Consider the following 23,215-nt stretch of genomic DNA (forward strand, 5'->3'; position numbering starts at 1 on the left):
GTCAGTTTCGCCTGCCGTCTCTCCCCCCGCCACCCCACCCAATGCACCCTAAGCTGCAGCTATAGCAATCTTTTCAGTTCTTCAAACATCCCTTCAACTTTTGCCTAGAATGCTTCCTGCTTACCTATGCTTCAGGTCCCAGCTTAAGGATCACCTCCAGAAATACCCCAGACCCCTGCCACCACTTGCCCATCCCCAGATGTCAGGTTTGCCCCTCCTGAGCTCTCACAGCTGCCTATACTTCTCACCACTGTTCAGACTGTTTGTTTCCTCCATTTTCCTCAGTAGACCTGGAAGACGGGAATTAAAACTTGTTCATTGGTGTGTCAGTGGTGTGCCTAGAAGGCTTCCAAATATTTCTGAAAATAAGGAGATATGCTAAATTTAGAAGGAAAACATCATAATCATTGGACAGGTTTATTGAAGCTGAGAAGTTTTCTCACAATCCAAATGGCTTCTGGTACAGGATGTGTGACACCTTTCTGACCACAAGGCCCCATCCACCAAACCAGGACAGATCAACACCTGTTTATCCTGGAATATAATTCAGCATTAAGATACTGCCACATGTGGACTCTGCGGCTGGATACAGATCAAGCTCTCTGGAACGTCTGTTTGCACACTTGGCCTTCACAGAACATTTCCTAGGGGCAGGGAGGAAGGGAAGACGAAAGAAGATGAGTTGGCATGTGGTCTATTACTATTAGTCACAACACTTCTGACACCAGGTACGCGGTGTCTTTTCCAATCCCATGTCTCCAACCCTCTGACGCCAAACTGGATGGTCAAGAATTTTTCTTTTTTTAAAGTTTCACTTTTACTTGTATCTTTCTTTCTCTTTTTTAAAAAATATTTATTTATTTAGTTGCACCGGGTCTTAGTTGTGGCAGGCAGACTCCTTAGTTGCAGCATGTGGGCTCCTTAGTTGTGGCATGCATGTGGGATCTAGTTCCCTGACCAGGGATTGAACCCAGGCCCACTGCATTGGGAGTGCGGAGTCTTATCCACTGCTGGAATGGCCAAGAATTTACTTCAGTTCTGATACTGAGGACCAGAGCTAGTGCAGACCCCACAGGTCAAGGGCTTAGTCTCATGAGATTGCCCTTATTTCAGACATCAGTCACAAGTCCCAGGCCACCTATACTTCTGACCGAACAACTGTAAATTGGGGATTCCCACAACCCCCTCCCCTCAGGTTCAATACTTTGCCAGAATGGCTCACAGAAACACTCTTTACTTGTACTTACAGATTTATTGTAAAGGATGCAACTCAGGAAGAGCCAAACGGAAGAGATGCACAGGACAAGGTATCGCCGGGGGCGGGGCGGGGGGGGGGGCGTTTGGCAGGGCGGGCAGAGCTCCAGGAGGGCTACCCTTCCAGCACTTCTATGTCTTTACCAACCAGGAAGCTCTCTGAACCCCCTTACGTAGGGGTTTTTATGGAGGTTTCATTACACAGGTATGATAGCTTAAATCACTGGTCATTGCTCATTAACTTAATCTCCAGATCCTCTTCCCTCACCCAAGCTCAGGGGCTGTGCTGAGAGTTCCAGCTTTCTAATCCGGCCTTGATCTTTCTTGGGACCAGCCCCCATATCCTGAAGCTATCTAGGGTCCCCAGCCACCAGTCAGCTCATTAGCACACAGAAGACACTCTCATAACTCTGAGATTCCAGGGGTTTTAGGAACCAGGTACAAAGACCAAATATTTATTCATGTATGTATGTTTGTATGTATGTATACTCTATTTTTTTGGAATTTTTGAATTTTATCTTATTTATTTTTTTATACATCAGGTTCTTATTAGTTATCCATTTTACACATATTAGTGTATACATGTCAATCCCAATCTCCCAATTCATCACCCCCACCCCTGCCACTTTCCCCCCTTGGTGTCCATACGTTTGTTCTCTACATCTGTGCCTCAATTTCTGCCCTGCAAACTGGTTCATCTGTACCATTTTTCTAGGTTCCACATACATGCGTTAGTATACGATATTTGTTTTTCTCTTTCTGACTTACTTCACTCTGTATGACAGTCTCTAGATCCATCCACGTCTCTACAAATGACCCAATTTTGTTCCTTTTTATGGCTGAGTAATAGTCCACTGTATATATGTACCACATCTTCTTTATCCATTCGTCTGTCAATGGGCATTTAGGTTGCTTCCATGACCTGGCTATTGTAAATAGCGCTGCAATGAACATTGGGGTGCATGTGTCTTTTTGACTTATAGTTTCTCTGGGTATATGCCAGTAGTGGGATTGCTGGGTCATATGGTAATTCTGTTTTTAGTTTTTTAACTAAAAATACTCCATACTGTTCTCCATAGTGGCTGTATCAATTTACATTCCCACCAACAGTGAAAGAGGGTTCCCTTTTCTCCACACCCTCTCCAGCATTTGTTATTTGTAGATTTTCTGATGATGCCCGTTCTAACTGGTATGAGGGGATACCTCATTGTACTTTGGATTTGCATTTCTCTAATAATTAGTGAAGTTGAGCAGCTTTTCATGTGCTTCTTGGCCATCTGTATGTCTTCTTTGGAGAAATGTCTATTTAGGTCTTCTGCCAATTTTCTGATTGGGTTGTTTGTTTGTTTAATACTGAGCTGCATGAGCTGTTTATATATTTTGGAGATTAATCCTTTGTCCGTTGATTCATTTGCAAATATTTTCTCCCATTCTGAGGGTTGTCTTTTTGTCTTGTTTGTAGTTTCCTCTGCTTTGCAAAAGCTTTGAAGTTTCATTAGGTCCCATTCGTTTATTTTTGTTTTTATTTCCATTATTCTAGGAGGTGTATCAAAAAAGATCTTGCTGTGATTTATGTCAAAGAGTGTTCTTCCTATGTCTTCCACTAAGAGTTTTATAGTGTCTGGTCTTACATTTAGGTCTCTAATCTATGTTGAGTTCATTTTTGTGTGTGGTGCTAGGGAGTGTTCTAATTTCATTCTTTTACATGTAGCTGTCCAGTTTTCCCAACACCACTTATTGAAGAGACTGTCTTTTCTCCATTGTATATCTTCGCCTCCTTTTTCATAGATTAATTGACCATAGGTGTGTGGGTTTATCTCTGGGTTTTCTATCCTGTTCCATATATCTATATTTCTGTTTTTGTGCCAGTACCATATTGTCTTGATTACTGTAGCTTTGTAGTATAGTCTGAAGTCAGGGAGTCTGATTCCTCCAGCTCCATTTTTTCCCCTCAAGACCGCTTTGGCTATTTGGGGTCTTTTGTGTCTCCATACAAATTTTAAGATTTTTTGTTCTAGTTCTGTAAAAAATGCCACTGGTAATTTGATAGAGATTGCATTGAATCTGTAGATTGCTTTGGGTAGTATAGTCATTTGAACAATATTGACTCTTCCATTCCAAGAACATGGTATATCTCTCCATCTGTTTGTGTCATCTTTGAGTTCTTTCATCAGTGTCTTATAGTTTTCTATACAGGTACAGGTCTTTTACCTCCTTAGGTAGGTTTATTCCTAGGTATTTTATTCTTTTTGTTGCAGTGGTGAATGGGATTGTTCAAATATTTATTTTTATTGTATCACAGCTTGTAAGAATCATCCCAAGAGTATCCATAGAGCAAGGGTCCTTCTATCCTCTGCTTTGGCAGAGTTCTTGGCTATGCCAAAGAAGGATGCATGCAATTTGAACATTACTTCTTACAGCCAACTAATCTGAATCCTCAAACAAATTTGTGTTTTCTTTGTAGGTTCATGTTACATTTTTGTGATGGCAAGTTTCTTTTTCTTTTTCTTTTTTTTGCAAGTTTCTTAACTTTGTTTTTATTGCCAGAAGAGTGTGAGATTTGTCAATCTAAGAATCAAAATATCTTCAATGTCTTTGTAATCAAAGACTCCCCAGACTCTCAAATACCACCCAAATCCAACTTTAAGATGAGTGCTCTCATTTTGTTTTCATGGATCTCACCTAGATTTCACATGTATGTTGAGACTTAAAAAAACAGAGTTGGAAGCACCCATTCTTGTCAGACTTAGATTTGAATCTCTACTCTGCAACCTTGGGGAATTTCTAAATCTCAGTCTCTTCATTTGTAAATGGGAAAAATAGTGTCCCTTTCACAGGACTGTCTTGAAGACTAAGTGAGAAAATGCACTCAAAGGATTTAGCTAAGTAATCACACGCAAAATCATCACTCAAAAACTGTAAGCCAGGGCTTCCCTGGTGGTGCAGTGGTTAAGAAACTGCCTGCCAATGCAGGGGACGTGGGTTTGAGCCCTGGTCTGGGAAGATCCCACATGCCGCGGAGCAACTAAGCCTGTTCGCCACAACTACTGAGCCTGCGGCTCTACAGCCCATGAGCCACAACTGCTGAGCCCACATGCCACAGCTACTGAAGCCCGTGAGCCTAGAACCCGTGCTCCACAACAAGAAAAGCCACCGCAACAAGAAGCCTGTGCACCACAACAAAGAGTAGTTGCTCACTGCAACTAGAGAAAGCCTGTGCTCCGCAACGAAGACCCAATGCAGCCACAAATAAATAAATAAATTTTTTTTTTTTTTTTAAAAATGTAAGCCATTGTAACATACCTGTATGGCAGGAAGAAATTCTCATTTTAAAAGCCATAATTAAGCCTTTATGTACAATTTTATACCCTCTAGATTATATTGAGAAATTATTGATTAGGTTGAGCTATAATTTGTATGGTTTTTAAGTGCTGGTGGCATAAGAAATTGATATACCCTTTTGGAAGCGAGTAAGGCAACAAAGTAGCAGGAGGCAATGATGTCTCTGACAACACTGATCCTCTCGCAAAAAATTCTGTTTATATGAATTTAAGAAATAGCTGAGGGCTTCCCTGGTGGCGCAGTGGTTGAGAGGTCGCCTACCGACGCAGGGGACGCGGGTTCATGCCCTGGTCCGGGAAGATCCCACATGCCGCGGAGCGGCTGGGCCCGTGCACCATGGCCGCTGAGCCTGCATGTCTGGAGCCTGTGCTCCGCAACAGGAGAGGCCACAACAGTGAGAGGCTCACATACCGCAAAAAAAAAAAAAAAAAAAAAAAGCTGAAAACACCCTGAAATATTCCTGGACATTGAAATTAAAAAAATGTTTTACTAATATGAGAGTTCATGAACCTGATGGAATATTATGCAGCCAGTTTGCTACGTTATTATATGTATTCAATTTATACATGATGAATTCAATAGGGAAATTATTTAGAAACCTGGAATATGTTTTTCTATTGAATGAAAAGGAAGAATATTCTAACAGACTGGATGGTAAGATACCAAACTGAAAACAGTGAGTTGGGATGATAGGATTGCTGGGCATGGTTTCCTGTTTAGCATTTTCTTTAATAATCTCATCAAAAATAAGAACACTCAACAAGAAAATACAAACAACCCTATCAAAATAATGGGCAGAAGACCTAAATATACATTTCTCCAAAGAAGACATACAAATGGCCAATAGGCACATGAAAAGATGCTCAATATCGCTAATTATTAGAGAAATGCAAATCAAAATTACAATGAGGTACCAGCTCACACCAGTCAGAATGACCAGCATTAAAAAGTCTAAAAATAACATATGCTGGAGAGGGTGTGGAGAAAAGGGAGCCCTCCTACACTGTTGGTGGGAATGTCAATTGGTGCAGCCACTATGGAGAACAGTATGCAGGTTCCTTAAAAAAAGTAAAAATAGAATTGCCATATGACCCAGCAATCCCACTACTGGGCATATACCCAGAGAAAACCATACTTCAAAAAGACACATGCACCCCAATGTTCACTGCAGTACTGTTTACAATAGCCAGGTCATGGAAGCAACCTAAATGCCCATCGACAGATGAATGGATAAAGAAGGTGTGGTACATATATACAATGGAATATTACTCAGCCATGAAAAGGAACGATATTGGGTCATTTGTAGAGATGTGGGTGGGCCTAGAGACTGTGAAGCAAGTGAGAAAGAGAAAAACAAGTATATATTAACGCATATATGTGGAATCTAGAAAAATCGTACAGTTGAACTGGTTTGCAAGGCAGAAATAGAGACACAGATGTAGAGAACAAATGTATGGACACCAAGGGGGGAAAGCAGGGGTGGGGGTGGGGTGAAATGAATTGGGAGATTGGGATTGACATGTATATACACTAATATGTATAAAATAGATAATAAGAAGCTGCTGTATAAAAAATAATAATAATAAATTAATAAATACAAAAAAACCCCAAAGAATTACCATATGATCCAGCAATCCCACTCCTGAGCATATACCCAGACAAAACTATAATTCAAAAAGATACATGCACCCTTATGTTCATAGCAGCATTATTCACAATAGCCAAGACATGGAAACAATCTAAATGTCCACTGACAGATGAATGGATAAAGAAGATACGATACACACACACACACACACACACACACACACACACACACACACACACGATGGAATACTACTCAGCCATAAAAAAGAACAAAATAATGCCATTTGCAGTAACATGGATGCAACTAGAGATTATCATACTATGTGAAGTAAGTCAGACAGAGAAAAACAAATATCATATGACATCACTCATATGTGGAATCTAAAATATGATACAAATGAACCTATTTATGAAGCACAAACAGACTCACAGACATAGAGACCAGACTTTTGGTTGCCAAGGGCGGGGGAGGGAAGGGATGGACTGGGAGTTTGGGGTTAGTAGATGCAAACTATTACATATAGAATGGATGGACCACAAGGTCCTACTGTATGGCACAGGGAACTATACTCAATGTCCTGGGATAAACCATAATAGAAAAGAATATAAAAAAGAATATAGGGCTTCCCTGGTGGCGCAGTGGTTGAGAGTCCGCCTGCTGATGCAGGGGACATGGGTTCGTGCCCCGGTCCGGGAAGATCCTACATGCTGTGGAGCGGCTGGGCCCATGAGCCATGGCCGCTGAGCCTGAGCGTCCGGAGCCTGTGCTCCGCAATGGGAGGGACCACAACAGTGAGAGGCCCGAGTAACATAACTGAGTCACTGCTGTACAGCAGAAATTAACACATTGTAAATCAACTATATTTCAATAAAATTAAAAAAAGAACAAAACAGGGCAAGTACCAGGTGGAGTTGGTCCCCTTCAATCCAATGGGTCCAGCCTCTGTTCTTCTTTTGCCCCTTCTGCACACAGGTGAGTCTGTCATTGTCCCAGATGACCAAGCTCTGCATGAGGGATGGGAGAAAATACTGGTTTGCTCTAGCAACATCCTCAGGTATTACTAGGGAAGGTGCCAAGGTAACCTTGCAAAACTAAAAGCCTACGTCATTTAATTTTTACCTTGCATTTTCTGTTATCCAGGCCTTTGTTATCCTCATCAAATTCTTCTCCAACTTTAAATTTCACAAGGTAGTTCCTGAAGCTGCTGTTCGTGTGGATGGTAAAAGAATCCCCATTCTGCTCAATCACTTTCTGTGGTTTCAGCAGCCTGGCTATCTTACGCGTGGCAAAGTCAATATCTTAAAAATAAGTTTTTAGAAAGAAAAGAAGACATTTCAACATTTCCTTGAGATGCAAAGACTAAGAATTTGGCAGCTGTCCTCAAAATCATTGCATTTGATGGCTAGTCTTGCTTTTACAACTTCAGTGTCGTCTCCTGACAAAATTGGATCTACAGGGTCAGCTATCCTGGCAAATCTCCTTCCAGAGGCTGATTAAAAATCTTGAACAGGGCTTCCCTGGTGGCGCAGTGGTTGAGAGTCCGCCTGCCGATGCAGGGGACACGGGTTCGTGCCGGTCCGGTAAGATCCCACATGCCGCGGAGCGGCTGGGCCCGTGAGCCGTGGCCGCTGGGCCTGTGCGTCCGGAGCCTGTGCTCCACAACGGGAGAGGCCACAACAGTGAGAGGCCCGCATACCGCAAAAAAAAAAAAAAAAAAAATCTTGAACAGCTTTCAGGGAAAGTTCATTTGGTTGGCTGTGCGTTAGGTGATGGATTTGAAGCTGGGCATGGCAAAGACAGTTCTGGGAATCCCCTCTGAGGTTGACAAGAGGACAAGGAAGCCAAGGGGACTGGGCTCAGGCCCCAATCCAGCCTCAGTCACAGATGCCTTTTTCTGCTTTATACATTTACACTTCCAGTTAAGACAGCATTTGAACAGTTTCTGAACACAGGGAAAAAAAACAAAACAAAACAAAGCACCTCTAACAAAAAAGAAAAACAAACAGGGAATTCCCTGGCAGTCCAGTGGTTAGGACTCGGCGTTTTTACTGCCAAGAGCCTGGGTTCGATCCCTGGTCGGGGAACTAAGATCCTGCAAGCTGTGTGGTGCAGCCAAACAAAAACTTAATAATTTACATTTTTTTTTAATTTTAAAAATTAAAACAAGAAAAAAATTAAAATGAAAAAAGAGGAAATAAAGCACCTCAAAAACCATTGTAATCATGCAAATACTACTATACATTGAGAAATCTTTAATAAGCTTTAAAAGAGTCACACACCAAAACATGGAACACTGAGACGATCAGCATTTTGGTATAGACAGCTCCCATTAAGTGGCTATCAACCCATTAGGTACTAGAGGTAAGGGTTGCTATTTTATTTTATTTATTTTATTTATTTATTTTCAATATCTTTATTGGAGTATAATTGTTTTACAATGGTGTGTTAGTTTCTGCTTTATAACAAAGTGAATCAGCTATTCATATACATATATCCCCAAATCTCCTCCCTCTTGTGTCTCCCTCCCACCCTCCCTATCCCACCCCTCTAGGTGGTCACAAAGCACCGAGCTGATCTCCCTGTGCTATGCGGCTGCTTCCCACTAGCGATCTATTTTACATTTGGTAGTGTATGTATGTCCGTGCCACTCTCTCACTTCGTCCCAGCTAGGGGCAGGACAGGAATAAAGACGCAGATGTAGAGAATGGACTTGAGGACACAGGGTTGCTATCTTAAATAGGGAAGCCAAGTGCCATTTCAGCCAGAGCTGAGGGAGATGACGAAGTGAGCTGTAAGCTGTGCAGATTTGGGGGGAAAGAAGTGTAAGACAGAGGTCACAAGGATCCCAGGAAGGGCGTGCCAGATGGTCTCAGGAACACCCAGGAGCCTGGGGTGGCTGGAGCAGAATGAGGGAGATTGAGGAGGAGGAGGAGACCTAGAGCTGAGATGCGAGGGGACAGTAAGGACCATCGGGCTTCAACCCAGAGCAAGATGGAGTCAGCTGGGAGCCACTGGAATGTTTAGAGCAGGTGACACGATCTGACATGATCTGACATGATCAGGCAGTCACAGCGATATGCTGGCTCGTCACCCTGGACAATTCTATGAGTCACAGGGCATGGTTCTCCTATTTAGGGACTGTCCTATTACGTAGAATAAAGTTTTAGGAATCTTCATCGCAGAGACTTGCGTACCTCACTGCAGGTAGCTTGGTCCCAGAGTTGACCCCTGTTTTAATTTGTTTGCCTAACAGATTCGGTTTTTCCTGACACGACTGCCATTTGCAGTTAGCTGTGTTTAGCTGTGCTTCTCGGGGCCAGGTGCCTCATACTTCCATTTCCAGCCTAGAAAACGTGGCCAAGCCCTGAGTAGGGGTCCTTCAGCATCTCATTAGCCCCCACCCATTTCTTTTGTCTTCTTAAAAATTTTTTCTCTTTTTTTGGCCTCGCCACGTGGCTTGCGGGATCCTGGTTCTGTGAACAGGGATTGAACCTGGGCAGTGACAGCGCAGAGTCCTAACCACTGGACTGCCAAGGAATTCCCAGTCCCAGCCATTTCTAAGCTCAATGATAGTATAAATGTTTTGGAATGAAATAATGCCATTTGCAGCAACATGGATGGACCTAGAGATTATCATACTAAGTGAAGTAAGTCAGAAAGAGAAAGACAAATACCATATAATATCACTTATATGTGGAATCTAAAATATAAATATCTACGAAACAGAAACAGACTCACAGACATAGACTCACACCCCTCTTGTGGCTGGCAAGAGGGGTGGAGTGGGGGAGGGAAGGATTGGGAGTTTGGGATTAGCAGATGCAAACTATTATATATAGGATGGATCAACAACAAGGTCCTACTGTATAGCACAGGGAACTATATTCAATAACCTGTGATAAACCATAATGGAAAAGAATATGAAAAAGAATACAAACGTATAACTCAATCACTGTTTTACAGCAGAAATCAACACAACATTGTAAATCAACTATACTTCAATAAAATTTTTTTTTAGTTTTTTTAACCTAGAACTCAAGTTTTTAGCATGAAATGCAAATGATCCAGTCTTTACTTGTTTTCAGCAATGTTTAAACATTGAGGCTAAACCCTTAAAATATTTATCTGATTATTAAAATGACCAAGCCAAATTTAAAATAGTTATCACAGACTTTCCTTAAACCCTATTCTGTATGTGGAACAAAAACAAACAAGAGGGCTTCCCTGGTGGCACAGTGGTTAAGAATCCGCCTGCCAATGCAGGGGACATGGGTTCGAGCCCTGGTCCGGGAAGATCCCACATGCCGCAGAGCAACTAAACCCGTGTGCCACAACTACTGAGCCCGTGCTCTAGAGCCTGTGAGCCACAACTACTGAGACTGCGCTCTAGAGCCCGCGAGCCACAACTACTGAGCCTGCATGCCACAACTACTGAAGCCCACCCGCCTGGAGCTCATGCTCCACAAGAGAAGCCATTGCAATGAAAAGCCCGCACACCTCAACGAAGAGTAGCCCCCACTCACCGCAACTAGAGAAAGCCTGCGTGCAGCAATGAAGACCCAACACAGCCAAAAATAAATAAATTCAAACAAACAAACAAAAGCAAACAAACAAGAATCCAAACTTTAGATAATTACATCAGTTATGCTTTTACCCTCAGTGAGATGATTTGTTGCTAGTAAATTTATAATTAGTACTACTGTTAGTGAAAGCTCGGCCTCTCTGCGCACCGGCGCCTAATCAAATCCAGGAGACACAGTTTTGGGTGAAGTAGAAAAGGAGAGCTTTATTGCTTTGCCAGGCAAAGGGGCACACAACGGGCTTCGGCCTCGAAAAACTGTGTGTCCCAACCCCAGAGGATTTGATGAAGGGTTTTATAACAGTGGTTCAAAGGCGGGGAAGTCTCTGACAAGATTAGGGTGCGAGCAGGGCTTGCGCTTCCTTAATCTCATCTCATGTGGTCATCTCCTCATCTTAATGAGCTTCCCTGGTCCCTTTAATCTTGCCTCAGGTGGTTTCTTGGCTGCAACTTCTTGATTAGCAACTGTTGGAAATCCGCCCCTTGGAACTCAGGGAAGGTCATGGAGGCTGGAGTCTTGCCTGTAAGAAATGGTAGACAGGGAGCTCCCTGGTGGCGCAGTGGAATCCACCTGCCAACGCAGGGGACACGGGTTCGAGCCCTGGTCCGGGAAGATCCCACGTGCAGCGGAGCAGCTAAGCCCGTGCGCCACAACTACTGAGCCTGCGTGCTGCAACTACTGAAGCCCACCTGCCTAGAGCTTATGCTCCATAAGAGAAGCCACTGCAGTGAGAAGCCCGTGTACCTCAACGAAGAGTAGCCCCCGCTCACCGCAACTAGAGAAAGCCTGCGCACAGCAACGAAGACCCAACACAGCCAAAAATAAATAAATAAATAAATAAATTTAAAAAACCGGTGGACAGGGACTTCCCTGGTGGTCCAGTGGTTAAGAACCTGCCTTCCAATGCAGGGTACTCAGGTTTGATTCCTGGTTGGGGAAATAAGATCCCACATGCTGTGGGGCATCTAAGCCCCCACACCACAACTAGAGAGGAGCCCGCAAGCCGCCACTAGAGAAGCCTGTGCCACAACAAAAGATCCTGCGTGCTGCAACTAAGACCCGACACAGCCAAATAAATAAATATTTTCAAAAAAGAAGAAGAAATGGTGGACAAAAGAAGGCCTCCGTGCACAGGCCGCACTCGGTTTCACTACCACATTGTAAGATTGTCACTTAACAGATTTGCAGTTGCAAGGTTGGCCTTTTTAAAGATCAAAATTTAAATTAGCTTAAGTTCTGGTCATTTTCTGCCAGGTCTACACTTACCATGACCTCAGTGGCCAAATGGCTTTAGTGCTCATAAGGCTTTTGTCCAGGTCAAACCATGCTTTTCCACACCATTAGATTTTTAAGTAGGAAACAAGACATTCCAGCAGGAGAAGGAAACAATCTAAAGGATGCACATCCTATTACAAGGATGTGTGTGAGCATACACATTTTAGGGCAGGATCTCAAAGAGGCCAACACAAACATTTACTTTCCTAAACTTCATCTGTTCACATTAACCCTTCATCCCAAAGCCACTTCTAATCTTGAGGCAATGTGGGTCTTGGAGCCAAGAGATACTGGCTTTAAATCCAGTTTATGTGGTAACCTTGGACAAGCTGGTAACATCCCTGCCTTCTCATGTGCAAGAGATTAAAGGAGAGTCCAGACAAGATGGTCAAGCCCTTGCAGGCATTAGCACAGCATTCTTTCCTGCCTAGAGCTTCACACCTTGGGTCTTCCTTTGCTATTGTGGGGTCCACCAAGAACTCCCAAATCCAGAGCTAGCTCCTCCAGTCTTTAGAACCCAAGCAAACTTTCTTCAATGTCCAAAGGACAAATTGCCTTTCTTCTCCCTGCAATTTGGCAGAAGCTAGGAAAGTGCAATATCAGAGCCATGTTGGGGAGTTGCAGGATCAGCCCTAGTCAGAAAGGAGTAATTTTCCCCCTCAAAAGAGATGCTGGGGGACTTCCCTGGTGGCGCAGTGGTTAAGAATCTGCCTGCCAATGCAGGGGACACGGGTTCGAGCCCTGGTCTGGGAAGATCCCACATGCCGCGGAGCAACTAAGCCTGTGTGCCACAACTACTGAGCCTGCACTCTAGAGTTCGTGAGCCACAACCACTGAAGCCCGTGTGCCTAGAGCCCGTGCTCCGCAACAATAGAAGCCACCGCGATGAGAAGACTGCGCACCACAATGAAGAGTAGCCCCTGCTCGCTGCAACTAGAGAAAGCCCGTGTGCAGCAACGAAGACCAAGTGCAGCCAAAAATAAATAAATAGATACATTTATAAAAGAAAAAACAACCATAAACATTTTTAAAGGGAGAATCATTTGGGGAGGGGGTCAGAGTCTTTGCTCTCTTCCACTGTGTGCAGACTTTCAGGGTGGTGTTCTAGGAATCTTGTGCTCAGTCTGAAGTTACCATCATCCACCTGGGTGGAGACCTTAGTTCCCGCATAAGAACTCAAGCATAAGAACTCTGAGATGCTCGTCACTGAATGTTCTTTATCAGATTGTTATGTATATTCCTTGAGGAGGAACAAGGACCCTGCCCCAAGGCTGCACTATTGTTTCTTGACTGCTCCTCCTTTGTTTCTGCACTCCCTACTTTCCCTGATAAGCAACTTGAATCTTACCTTTGGAACTCAGGGAAGGTCAAGGAAACTGAATGAAGCCTACTTCCTACAAATAAGAAAGGAGGGACACAGAAAGGATTTGTACCCATGAGGGCCCCACAGGATTCTACTCAGTTTCAGAATCACCTAAGAATCTGGTTGAATGCAGATACTGATTCCATAGATCCAGGATCTGGGATGAGGCACAAGTGTCTGCATTCTCAGGAGTTCTGCTGGTCCTTGAGTAACAAGATCCTACAATCATCTGGATCTGGGCCCCTATTTTGCCCAGGAAAAATGCATTGACCCTGGAGTCTATGTTTTTACATGTGGAAGGCAGAAGAGAGTGTTTGCCACACCAATAGCCATGTGTGCCAAATCATTTTCTTCCCAGGGTTTTGGCAACTGGCAATAGGTTTTAGGCTGATTTCAGCTATTGTATAAAATGCTAATGTAAGCAGATAGGTTAGGGGGTCCCCCAGAGAAAGAGAACCAGGCATGGCTTTCTTGACATAAGGGAAACCATTTTTGGCCTTGCCATTTTTATTTTTTTGGTGTTGCCTTTTATTTTTATTTTAGTTTAGTTTAGTTTTTGGCCATGCCGTGTGGTATGTGGGGTCTTAGTTCCCCAGGGATTGAACCCACGCCCCCTGCATTGGAAGCACAGAGTTTTAATCGCTGGACCGCCAGGGAAGTCCCGTGGCCTAGCCATTTTGTGATCTAAGCCTGGCCATAATGAGTGCCCTTAAGCAGGTCTTAGTAATGCAGGAACAAAGGAAAAGCCGTCAAGAAAAAATAGTTCAGCAATAAAACAGAGTCCTACTTCCGTAAGCAGCTATTTTGCCCCTTTCCTGCTTGCCTATTTCTGTTCCCCTTAAACCTTAATTATGACAATGACATCACTAGGTAACATTTAACCTAACTCCTGACTTATACCCTACTAAATGTCCACAGTGCCTTGCCTAACCTGTTGATTCTTTCCATAGATTAAAAGAAGTAGGAATGAAGAATTAAGTAAAGAATGACTAGTTTTCTACCCCCAGCAACTCCCTGAGCAAATTTACAGGCAGACCACACAGGCAAAATAGCATCCAAAGGGAGATCAGGAGAAGTCAGCAGGTTTGCAAGCAATGGAAAAATGACGAAGAATCTGACCTCCTACCTTAATAATTAACTGAGATTTTTTCCCCCTTTTTCCCTTTAAAAACTTTCATGGCTGAGCATAATCTTTGGAGTTGGTTTTGGGACGTGAGTCCAACTTCTCCCCAGATTGCCAGCTTTTCTGATTAAAGCGACTTCCCTTTCTACCAACACTTGCCTCTTTAGTATTGGCTTTTGAGCAGGAGAAGCGGAACCTGAGTTTGGTAACAATTCCTCCTCAAGGAATATACAGAACAATCTGATACAGTCTTAGTTCCACAGGAACTAAGGCCCCCACCCAGGTGGAGGATATGATGGTGTTAACCCTCCTGAGTTGAATCAACTAAAGCTTGGACTCTGCCCAATTCTATGCTGAATTCTCCTCTGCTCAAACCCCTTCATGAATATGCATATACCCTTAGCTTAAAACTTCACCAATTTTGCTATTCAGGGAGACAGTGCTTTGGGAAAGATCCACAGTGTTGTCCTTACTTGCTGCAAGAAATAATAAGTCCTTTCTTCTCCTGATCTTTGGCTTGGTTGTGTCTTTTGGCTGGACACCCACCAAGAGGTGAACCCAGATTTCAGGTAACACTAAGAGATCCCTTGGTTTGTATTTTAGACACTCTAGAATATCGAATGTGATCCAACCACCTCTAACAGATGGGGAATCTAAATGAACTCAGAGGTTATATGACTTTGATTCTATTACCAACAATCACCAGCTAGTTATCTGGGTTTCCAGTTTGGTGGTCTGTTATACTAACTAGTCTCTACTCCAGCATCCTTAGCACACTTATATTTCTTTTGGGAAACAGACTGCAAATAACAGTTGATGTGTTGTCTGGATCTAGTATCTTTCTGGAACCCGAACCAAATGTAAAAAAAGGAGTAGTGAGGCAGGATATTGACTCAATACTCTATGGCTTAATCCTTTGTGAAATGGGTTGGATGATAAATGAATATAGCTAATGTAAATAACTAGCTTCTGTTGGCCTCTAGGATCTAATACAGTGGCAGATAATTGATAAGCTTCTACTGAAATCACGAAAACAGAAAGTATCAAACAAGGGGTCATAGCAGAGCGTAAAGAAAAGCAAGACAGTATTGGGGACAGGTGAAGGATTCCATGAATACACATTTGAAAAACACTAATTGCAACACTCAGAAGGCTCCTTTGTGATACGTTACAGGCTTAACAAAAGATGTCTTTGCACACTTGAAATGTTGACCCCTGACTCCATTCCCTATTTTCTTCTCTAAGAAATTTGCTCTAAAAGCCATGGAGGGCCTTCCCTGGTGGTGCAGTGGTAAAGAATCCACCTTCCAATGCTGGGGACGTGGGTCGATCCCTGGTCGGTGAACTAAGATCCCACATGCCACGGGGCAACTAAGCCCACACGCCGTAACTACTGAGTTTGCGTGCCTCAGCGAGAGAGCCCCCCTGCTGCAAACTACAAAGCCCAGGCCCTCTGGAGCCTGTGCGCCACAACTAGAGAGAGAAAACCTGCATGCCACAACTAGAGAGAAGCCTGTGTGCTGCAACAAAGAGCCCGTACCACAACGAAAGATCCCGCATGCCGCAACTGACCCAATGCAGCCGAATAAATAAACGCCAGCCATGGAAATGGTTAAAGAGAAAGAGCATAGCAAGGCAAAATTCAAAGCCATCCCCTGGTCTTTAGCACGTTATCCTCCGTAAAAAAGCCAGATACTAGCCAGAGAAACCAGGGAAGAAAGCACTTACGGTAACATGTCGCCACTAATTTGGGGGTGAGGAGATAAGTACATTTTCAGGATTTACTGCTTTTGGGAAAAGTCATCATTAATTCCTTCTTATGAATGGGAAAGAGAGGAAATGAGATTCAGGTGAAGGTAGAATATGCCACCCTTAAATGTGCCACTTTGTCATACTGACTATTTTGAAATGAAGATGATTGGGAAGCAGATAGAAGAAAAACTCTCTGCCCTTCCCCCAGAAGCAGGACATAATTGTGTAAATGTGTCCCCCCTCTCTCTGTACCAGGTCGGACAGAAGTTAGGGAGACAACACTAGATTCCTATCAGCCTAGAGATGGCATCAGATTTTACATAATAGACTTTACGAACTAGCTCTCATTTTCCATTAGTTCCTTCATGTATTTATCTTCCCACAATTTGCCACCCCTAGAAAGTCAAAGCCCTTTTCTTTGTCTTGTCACTCTTTGCTGAGATGCCACATAACCAAGTTCTAACCACTCTGAGATGCTCATCACTGAATGTTCCTGTGTGTATTCACCATGCATGTGCTAACAAACTTCTCTTCGTTCATGTCTTGTTACTCTTTTTTAAAACAATTAATTAATTAATTTTTGGCTGCATTGGGTCTTCGTTGCAGTGCTCGTGCTTCTCACTGTGGTGGCTTCTCTTGTTGTGGAGCATGGGCTCTAGGTGCGTGGGTTTTAGTAGTTGTGGCACGTGGGCTTCAGTAGTTGTGGCTCGCGGGCTCTAGAGCTCAGGCTCAGTAGTTGTGGCGCACAGGTTTAGCTGCTCCGCGGCTTGTGGGATCTTCCTGGACTAGGGCTCGCACCCATCTCCCCTGCATTGGCAGGCGGATTCTTAACCACTGGGCCACCAGGGAAGTCCCTACTCTGTCTTTTTTAGTCTAATTAACAGGGCTCCAGCCAATGAACTTAAGATGGGTAGAGGAAAAATACTTTTTCCTTGCCTATGAGGTTTTGTGTCAGTATGAATCAGATTTAGCTTGAGAAGTTCCAGACTTCCCTACTTAGTGTGAGAAAGGGAGGGGAGAATCTTACCATAGGCTGGGAGATCTTAAAAACACACAGGAGCCTTAGAACCGTACGTTTCAAAGTGGTTAAAATGGCCGATTTTATGTTATATTTATTTTAGCACAATTAAAAGAAAAAAGAAATAAAATGGATCCCCCTGCTCTCAGTTTACAGATGGGGAAACTGAGGCCCAGGTCAGATAATGAGGAGGCGGAGCCAGAGCAGTCCCCAGGCCCCTAGACTCCCAGCAACTCTGGCCCAACTGTCAATAGCGCCACTGATGGGTGTCATTTAGGCGAAAGTGCTTGGCACAGAGTAGGTGCTCAGAACTATCAAGTCTGAAGAATTAAACTAAGGGCAGGACGAACTAAGAATCGGCACGGAAGGGAGGCGTTCTACAGTCCCGGCAGGAAATAAACTCTTGAGGCCCCGCCGGCCCCCTACGCACCTGGAGGCCCCCGCTTTCCCTTCCCTCCGCGCCTAGAGCGCCGGAGCCCAAGCCGGGCAGGGGGCGGTGGAAGCGACCCCCCACAGACGGCCACCCACAGTCCTCCCGGCTGGAATTGGGCCCCGGGGTAGGGGGGGACGGGGTAGTGGCCTCTGAGGGGTCTGGGTTTCTTGACCCTCCTCAAGCCCTCGAGGGAAGGAGAAGCCAGAAAACTGAAGATTTCAAACGTAGCTCCCGAACTCCACCGGGCACCAGTCACCTGGGGGCGCAGGCGCGGCCGGAGACCGGCTGGGGAAGGTCCTCTGGGGCCCGGGAATCCGCGTCCCGGACCAGCTCCAGGTGATGTTGATGCGGCCGGCCGGGACCTCCCCGGGACGGCCATTGGGCTCGGGGAATCCCAGAGCCGCCGCCCGGAGCCTCGCGTTCAAGCGGCTGCGCAGCGAGGTTCTCTCGGGAGGGGCTTCGGGCCGGGGCGCCCCCTCACCCGGATGGACCCCCATCGTGTCCCCGAGCCTCCCAGCGAGGTGGGCCCATGCCACCCGCGCCCCCTCCTGCTTGGAAGTCCGCGATAGGACAGGAGCCTCGGCCGCGGGGTAGAGACGCACGGGGCACCGGCGGACACACGGAAGGGCAGGTAGAGAGACTTGCGGACGGGGGAGAAAGAAGGACGGGGAACGGGTGGGCGGACGGGGGACAGGAGGAAGGACGGGAGGGACCGGGACATGGGCAGACGGGTGGGGGGGCAAGGGGATGGGGGAGACCGAAGGATGGGGGGACAGGCAGACCGACTGGAGGACTGGCAGACGAACGGGGGTGGGAGTCCGACGGTCAGACGGACGGACAGCGAGACGGAGGATGGACGGGGGTGGGGAAGCGGGGTAACCGGCGGATCCTCAGGCAGACGGGGGGACGGAAGGACGGACGGACAAGGGTGAGGGGAGACAGGGAGACTGACCCACAGGACAGCCCGGCCTCCTCCGCCCTGACCCGGACGCGCGGCCGGAGCCCGAGGCCCCCGCACGGCCCCCCCGGCCCTACCTAGGGCCAGCATGTAGCCCTCCAAGTTGTCGCTGCTGAGCAGGTTCCAGGTGCCGCTGAGGTCGGCGGGCATGGCGGGGCTGGGGGTGGCACTGGCGGTGGGCGGTGGGGACTCGGGAGGTAAATGTGTGGCCGGGGAGGTGGGGCCTCCGGGAAGCCCGCCCCACTCTTGGCCTCCTTCGCCACGCGCTCCTGGATTTCTGCTACCTCCCTTTTGGAGATAACTCAGTTTTCCTTTGGGCTTCCTCCTCTCTGCTTTAACTCCAAACCGTGATCACAGCCACACTGTTTTCTCTGCCTACACGTTACTAACCAAGGGAGCTCCTTCAAAGGCATGGCATTGATTACTGTGTCAGCTGCAAATAATATACCAATAAATCCAACTCCAGTGGTCTCAATAAATTGGGGGTTATTTTCCTTACCTATCAAGCAGCCCTGGGATAAGCAGTTGCGGGTGATGATACGGCAGCTCCATTGTCACGGAAGTGGCACCTCTGTGATTCTCCCAGCTCTGTGATTCCTGCCGGTCACCTCACTGTGATGAGTTGGCTGCTGGGTTTCCAGCCGGAACATCCACATTCCGCGAAAGAAGGGGTAGAGCACCACTTGCCATTATCCCTTCATCAGATTTCTGTTTACCCTCATTGGCCCAAACTGTGTCTTATGCTACTTCTAACTGCAAGGGAGCCTGGGGAATCTAGTATCTAGTCCTTAGCCTTGTCAGTACAGAAAGGCCAAAGAGTAAGGTGTTGGGAATGTGGGCTAACCTATAATAGCCACAAACACCCTGTCTATAGGCTGGCTCCAAGACTTACCTGTCCATTTCTTTTCTTTTATTTCTATTTTTTAAAAAAATGTTATTGGAGTATAGTTGATTTACAATGTTGTGTTAGTTTCAGGTATACAGCTTATCTGTCCATTTCTGATCTCTCCCGTGAGCTCCAGACTCAAGTATATTAATAGCCAACATTTATTGAGTGATTACTATGTGTATTATCATTTATCACAAAATCCTACCTCTCCAATAGTTACTTTAGTATCTCCATTTGACAGAGACAAAACCTGAGACACAGAGAGGTTAAGTAACTTGCCCAAGTTCATACAGTTGGTGGAAGAGTCTGGATTCGATCTCAGGCAGCCTGACTCCAGAGCTCATGTATCACCTCTCACTGCTTAAGATGCCTCTCGGGACTTCCCTGGTGGTGCAGCAGTTAAGAATCCGCCTGCCAATGCAGGGGACACGGGTTCGATCCCTGGTCCGGGAAGATCCCACATGCCGTGGAGCAACTAAGCCCGTGCGCCACAACTATTGAATCTGTGCTCTAGAGCCCGCGAGCCACAACTACTGAAGCCCACACGCCTAGAACCTGTGCTCCGCAACGAGAAGCCACCGCAATGAGAAGCCTGCATACCACAACGAAGAGTAGCCCCCGCTCTCTGCAACTAGAGAAAGCCCGCACAGCAACAAAGACCCAATGCAGCCAAAAATAAATAATACATTTATTTTAAAAAAAAAGAATGCCTCTCGATGTCTCCCCTTGGATGACTTAAAGGCGTTTGAATGTAACATATACAAGGCAGAAAGCATAAAACAAAATTATTCCTTGGCTTTCCTCATCTCCATAAATTGTACCACTAGTCACCCGGTTGCTTAAGCCCAAAGCCCATTTAGACACTGGATTTCTCCCTTCTCTGCTCACCCATATCCAATCCATCAGCAAATCCTGTTGGTTCTTCCAACCTAACCCAAGCCACCATCCTGTCTTGCCTCTTCCTGGACTTGCTGCTTCAACTCCTGACCCCACCAAACCATTCTCCATCCTGCAGTCTGGCAAGCTTTTGAGAAATGTAATTCAGATCTTATCACTCTCAGGCTTAAAATGTTCAGTGTTCAGTGTTGTTCCATTTTTCGTAAGAGGAAATTGCACTCCCTCCCATGGTTCCTAAAGCCATTTCTGATTAGGTTCCTGGATACTTCTCCAACATCATCACACTCTGTCTCCCTCGACTCAGCAACTCCAATCATACCAGTTTTGTTGTGGTGGTGATTCTGTGCAGAGGTCAAACCCTTTCTTTCTTCACAGTCTTTGTATACAGTGTTCCCTCTTCCTGGGAGGTTTTTCCTCCTGGTTTTTGCATGGTTAGCTCCTCTGGCTTCCAGTTCAAAAGTCACTATTAGGGAAATAGTCATTTTTAACCATGCTCTTCATGGAGAAGAATTTTCCCTAAACACCCTGTGGTTTTTTTTTTCAAACCCTATTTCTTCCTCATGGAGGTGGAATGAGTTACCTGGTTGGGGGAAACCAGGGTGACCACCCATTACGGTTTCCCCAAGACTGAAGGAGTCCCAGGGCATGGAACTTTCATTACTAAAACTGGAAAAGTTCTAGGAAAACTGGAATGAGTTGCTTGCCCTACGGACAACAGCCATTGAAGAATTTTATCCACTAGGTAGAGTTAGTCTATCGAATATTGTAAACACAGATTCTCAGTATTTTCTTCTCCCTTTTGACACGGACTTGAGGGTGTGTCTATTTCACAGACCTGAACTTTCTCTCAGATAGACTGCCTAGACTGGGGGAGTTAGCATATAATTTATTCTTGCCACTCCCAACTCAATGGCTTAAAATAATACAAATCATTAACTGGCTCACAAATCTGCAATCTGGGGAGGGCTCACAGGGCATGGCTCATCTCAGCTCCATGTGGCATTAGCTGGGGTAACTTGACTCCAGTTGGGAGGGCTAGAGAAGCCACTTCCCAAATGGATCCATCTCATGGCTATCTGTTGGCTGGGAGCCCAGCCAGGCCTGTAGGCTGGGGGCCAGGTTCCTTTCCATCTGGGCCTCTCCATGGGCTGCTTGGGCTCCCTCAAGCAGGGATAGCTGGGCTCTAAGAGGGAGCATCCCAAGAGAACCAGGAAGATGCTGTACCATCTTGACCTAGTCTGAGAAGTCATATAACATCACTTCCACCAGAGTCCAAGGCCCACTCTGATTCAAAGGGAGGGAACACGGACCTCATCCCTCAATGTCACACTGTAAAAGGAGCACGTGAGATGGGAGATTCTCATAATAGCCAGCTTGGAAAACACCATCTGTCACAGTTACCAATCCCTCTTTTGACCCTCACACGAAGCTACAACTCCTAACCTGGACTTTATCAGTCATGAGGGTGCTATTTTGGGAATTCCCGGTGGTCCAGTGGTTAGGACTCGGCACTTTCACTGCCGGGGCCCTGGTTTGATCCCTGGTTGGGGAACTAAGATACCACAAGCCTCGAGGTGTGGCAAAAAAGGTGCTATTTTGGTTCTCCACTTATTGTTTCTTTTGTCTTATTTTTCCATTAGTTTAGAAGTTGAACAGAGAAATATTTGGATCTCTTCAAAAATCTGAGTCACCTTTTCAGAACAGCCTTCTGATATACATTTACTCTGTATCACATCTCTGCTTATATCCTTCATAATTATCATAATCCATAATCATCTTTTCTTGCTTTGTTTACTGACTACCTTTTTCATTAAGATGTCAAGGGCAGAGACCATGTTCATCTTATTCACCTCTATAGTATCCCCAGTGCCTAGTACAGTGCCTGGCAAGTGCTTAATAAATGTTTGTTGAATGAATGGCTATGACCTTTCCAAAGGAGAAATACCATTTTCATTGAGGAAACCATAGTGGCACTGCCCTGCTCAGATGAGGGTATTGATTCTCATAAGTATGAAACATTGATTCCTTTGGTGGAACATGACAGGATGATATCAAGTCCTGGGATTAGATATACTTTGCCACGTAAAGGGCACAGAACTAAGAACTCTGACCAGATTTCTGGAGCATGAAACCTGTTTAAATTCCAGATGACTAAAGGAACAGGACATGGAGAAATCACATTTCCTTCCTATCCTTAAAATCTGATTGTTCTAAATGTTGGCCTGAAAATGAAAGTCACAGAAATAAACTAATAATAGTTCTAGCAATTGTGCTGGTTGGTATGGCTTTTGGCCAGCTTGAGCAAGGGCCATCTATTAGGGAGAGGGTTGAATTTTAGTTGAAGTGGACATAGCCTGGACTTGCCCATGGGAAGAGGAATCATTTTCTCCTCTGCAATTTCAAGCTCTTTCTTCTAGACTAAGACCAAAGTTATCTCTCGAAAGGAAAGAGAAAGTTATCTGGCCAAATTTGAGCCCTTTCTTTCCTTCTGTTTGATACTGGCAAAGTAAACCATAAAATTAGAGCCAAGATGAGGTCCTAAGCTTGTGTACAAGCACTGCTTCTCCTAGACAGTAATGGATGGGAATGATGAGGGACACTTGATGGAGTCTGATACTGGTCCAGCAAAGAATGGTGTGGACAGTAGTAAACTTCACCCTATCCATACCTCCCCTCCCTAACGCAGGAGGCAACACCGTCAGGGAGCTCGGTGCAGTTCCAGGGATAAGACCTGGATACACAG

General features: G+C 45.2%; 2 protein-coding genes across 3 annotated transcripts in view; one reads left to right on the forward strand and one right to left on the reverse strand.

The window, feature by feature from the left end:
• Positions 1 to 23,215, forward strand: part of CLSTN1 (calsyntenin 1) — a 523,112-nt gene that overhangs the window by 293,480 nt on the left and 206,417 nt on the right. The gene's annotated exons all lie outside the window — the stretch shown is intronic.
• RBP7 (retinol binding protein 7) lies at positions 384 to 18,915 on the reverse strand. 2 transcript variants are annotated; one of them, XM_004272371.3, is made up of 4 exons: positions 18,764 to 18,915; positions 7,304 to 7,482; positions 7,087 to 7,188; positions 384 to 644 (listed from the first exon to the last, which is right to left on the reverse strand). In XM_004272371.3, exons 1-4 carry the CDS (start codon positions 18,834 to 18,836, stop codon positions 594 to 596), a joined length of 405 nt encoding a protein of 134 aa, XP_004272419.1. In that variant the 5' UTR covers positions 18,837 to 18,915; the 3' UTR covers positions 384 to 593. The 2 variants fall into 2 exon arrangements, with proteins under 2 accessions (XP_004272419.1, XP_049568790.1); XM_049712833.1 differs by lacking the exon at positions 18,764 to 18,915 and adding an exon at positions 17,985 to 18,744.

This window comes from Orcinus orca, chromosome 1 (assembly GCF_937001465.1).
Source record: "Orcinus orca chromosome 1, mOrcOrc1.1, whole genome shotgun sequence".
NCBI classification, from domain to species: domain Eukaryota; kingdom Metazoa; phylum Chordata; class Mammalia; order Artiodactyla; family Delphinidae; genus Orcinus; species Orcinus orca.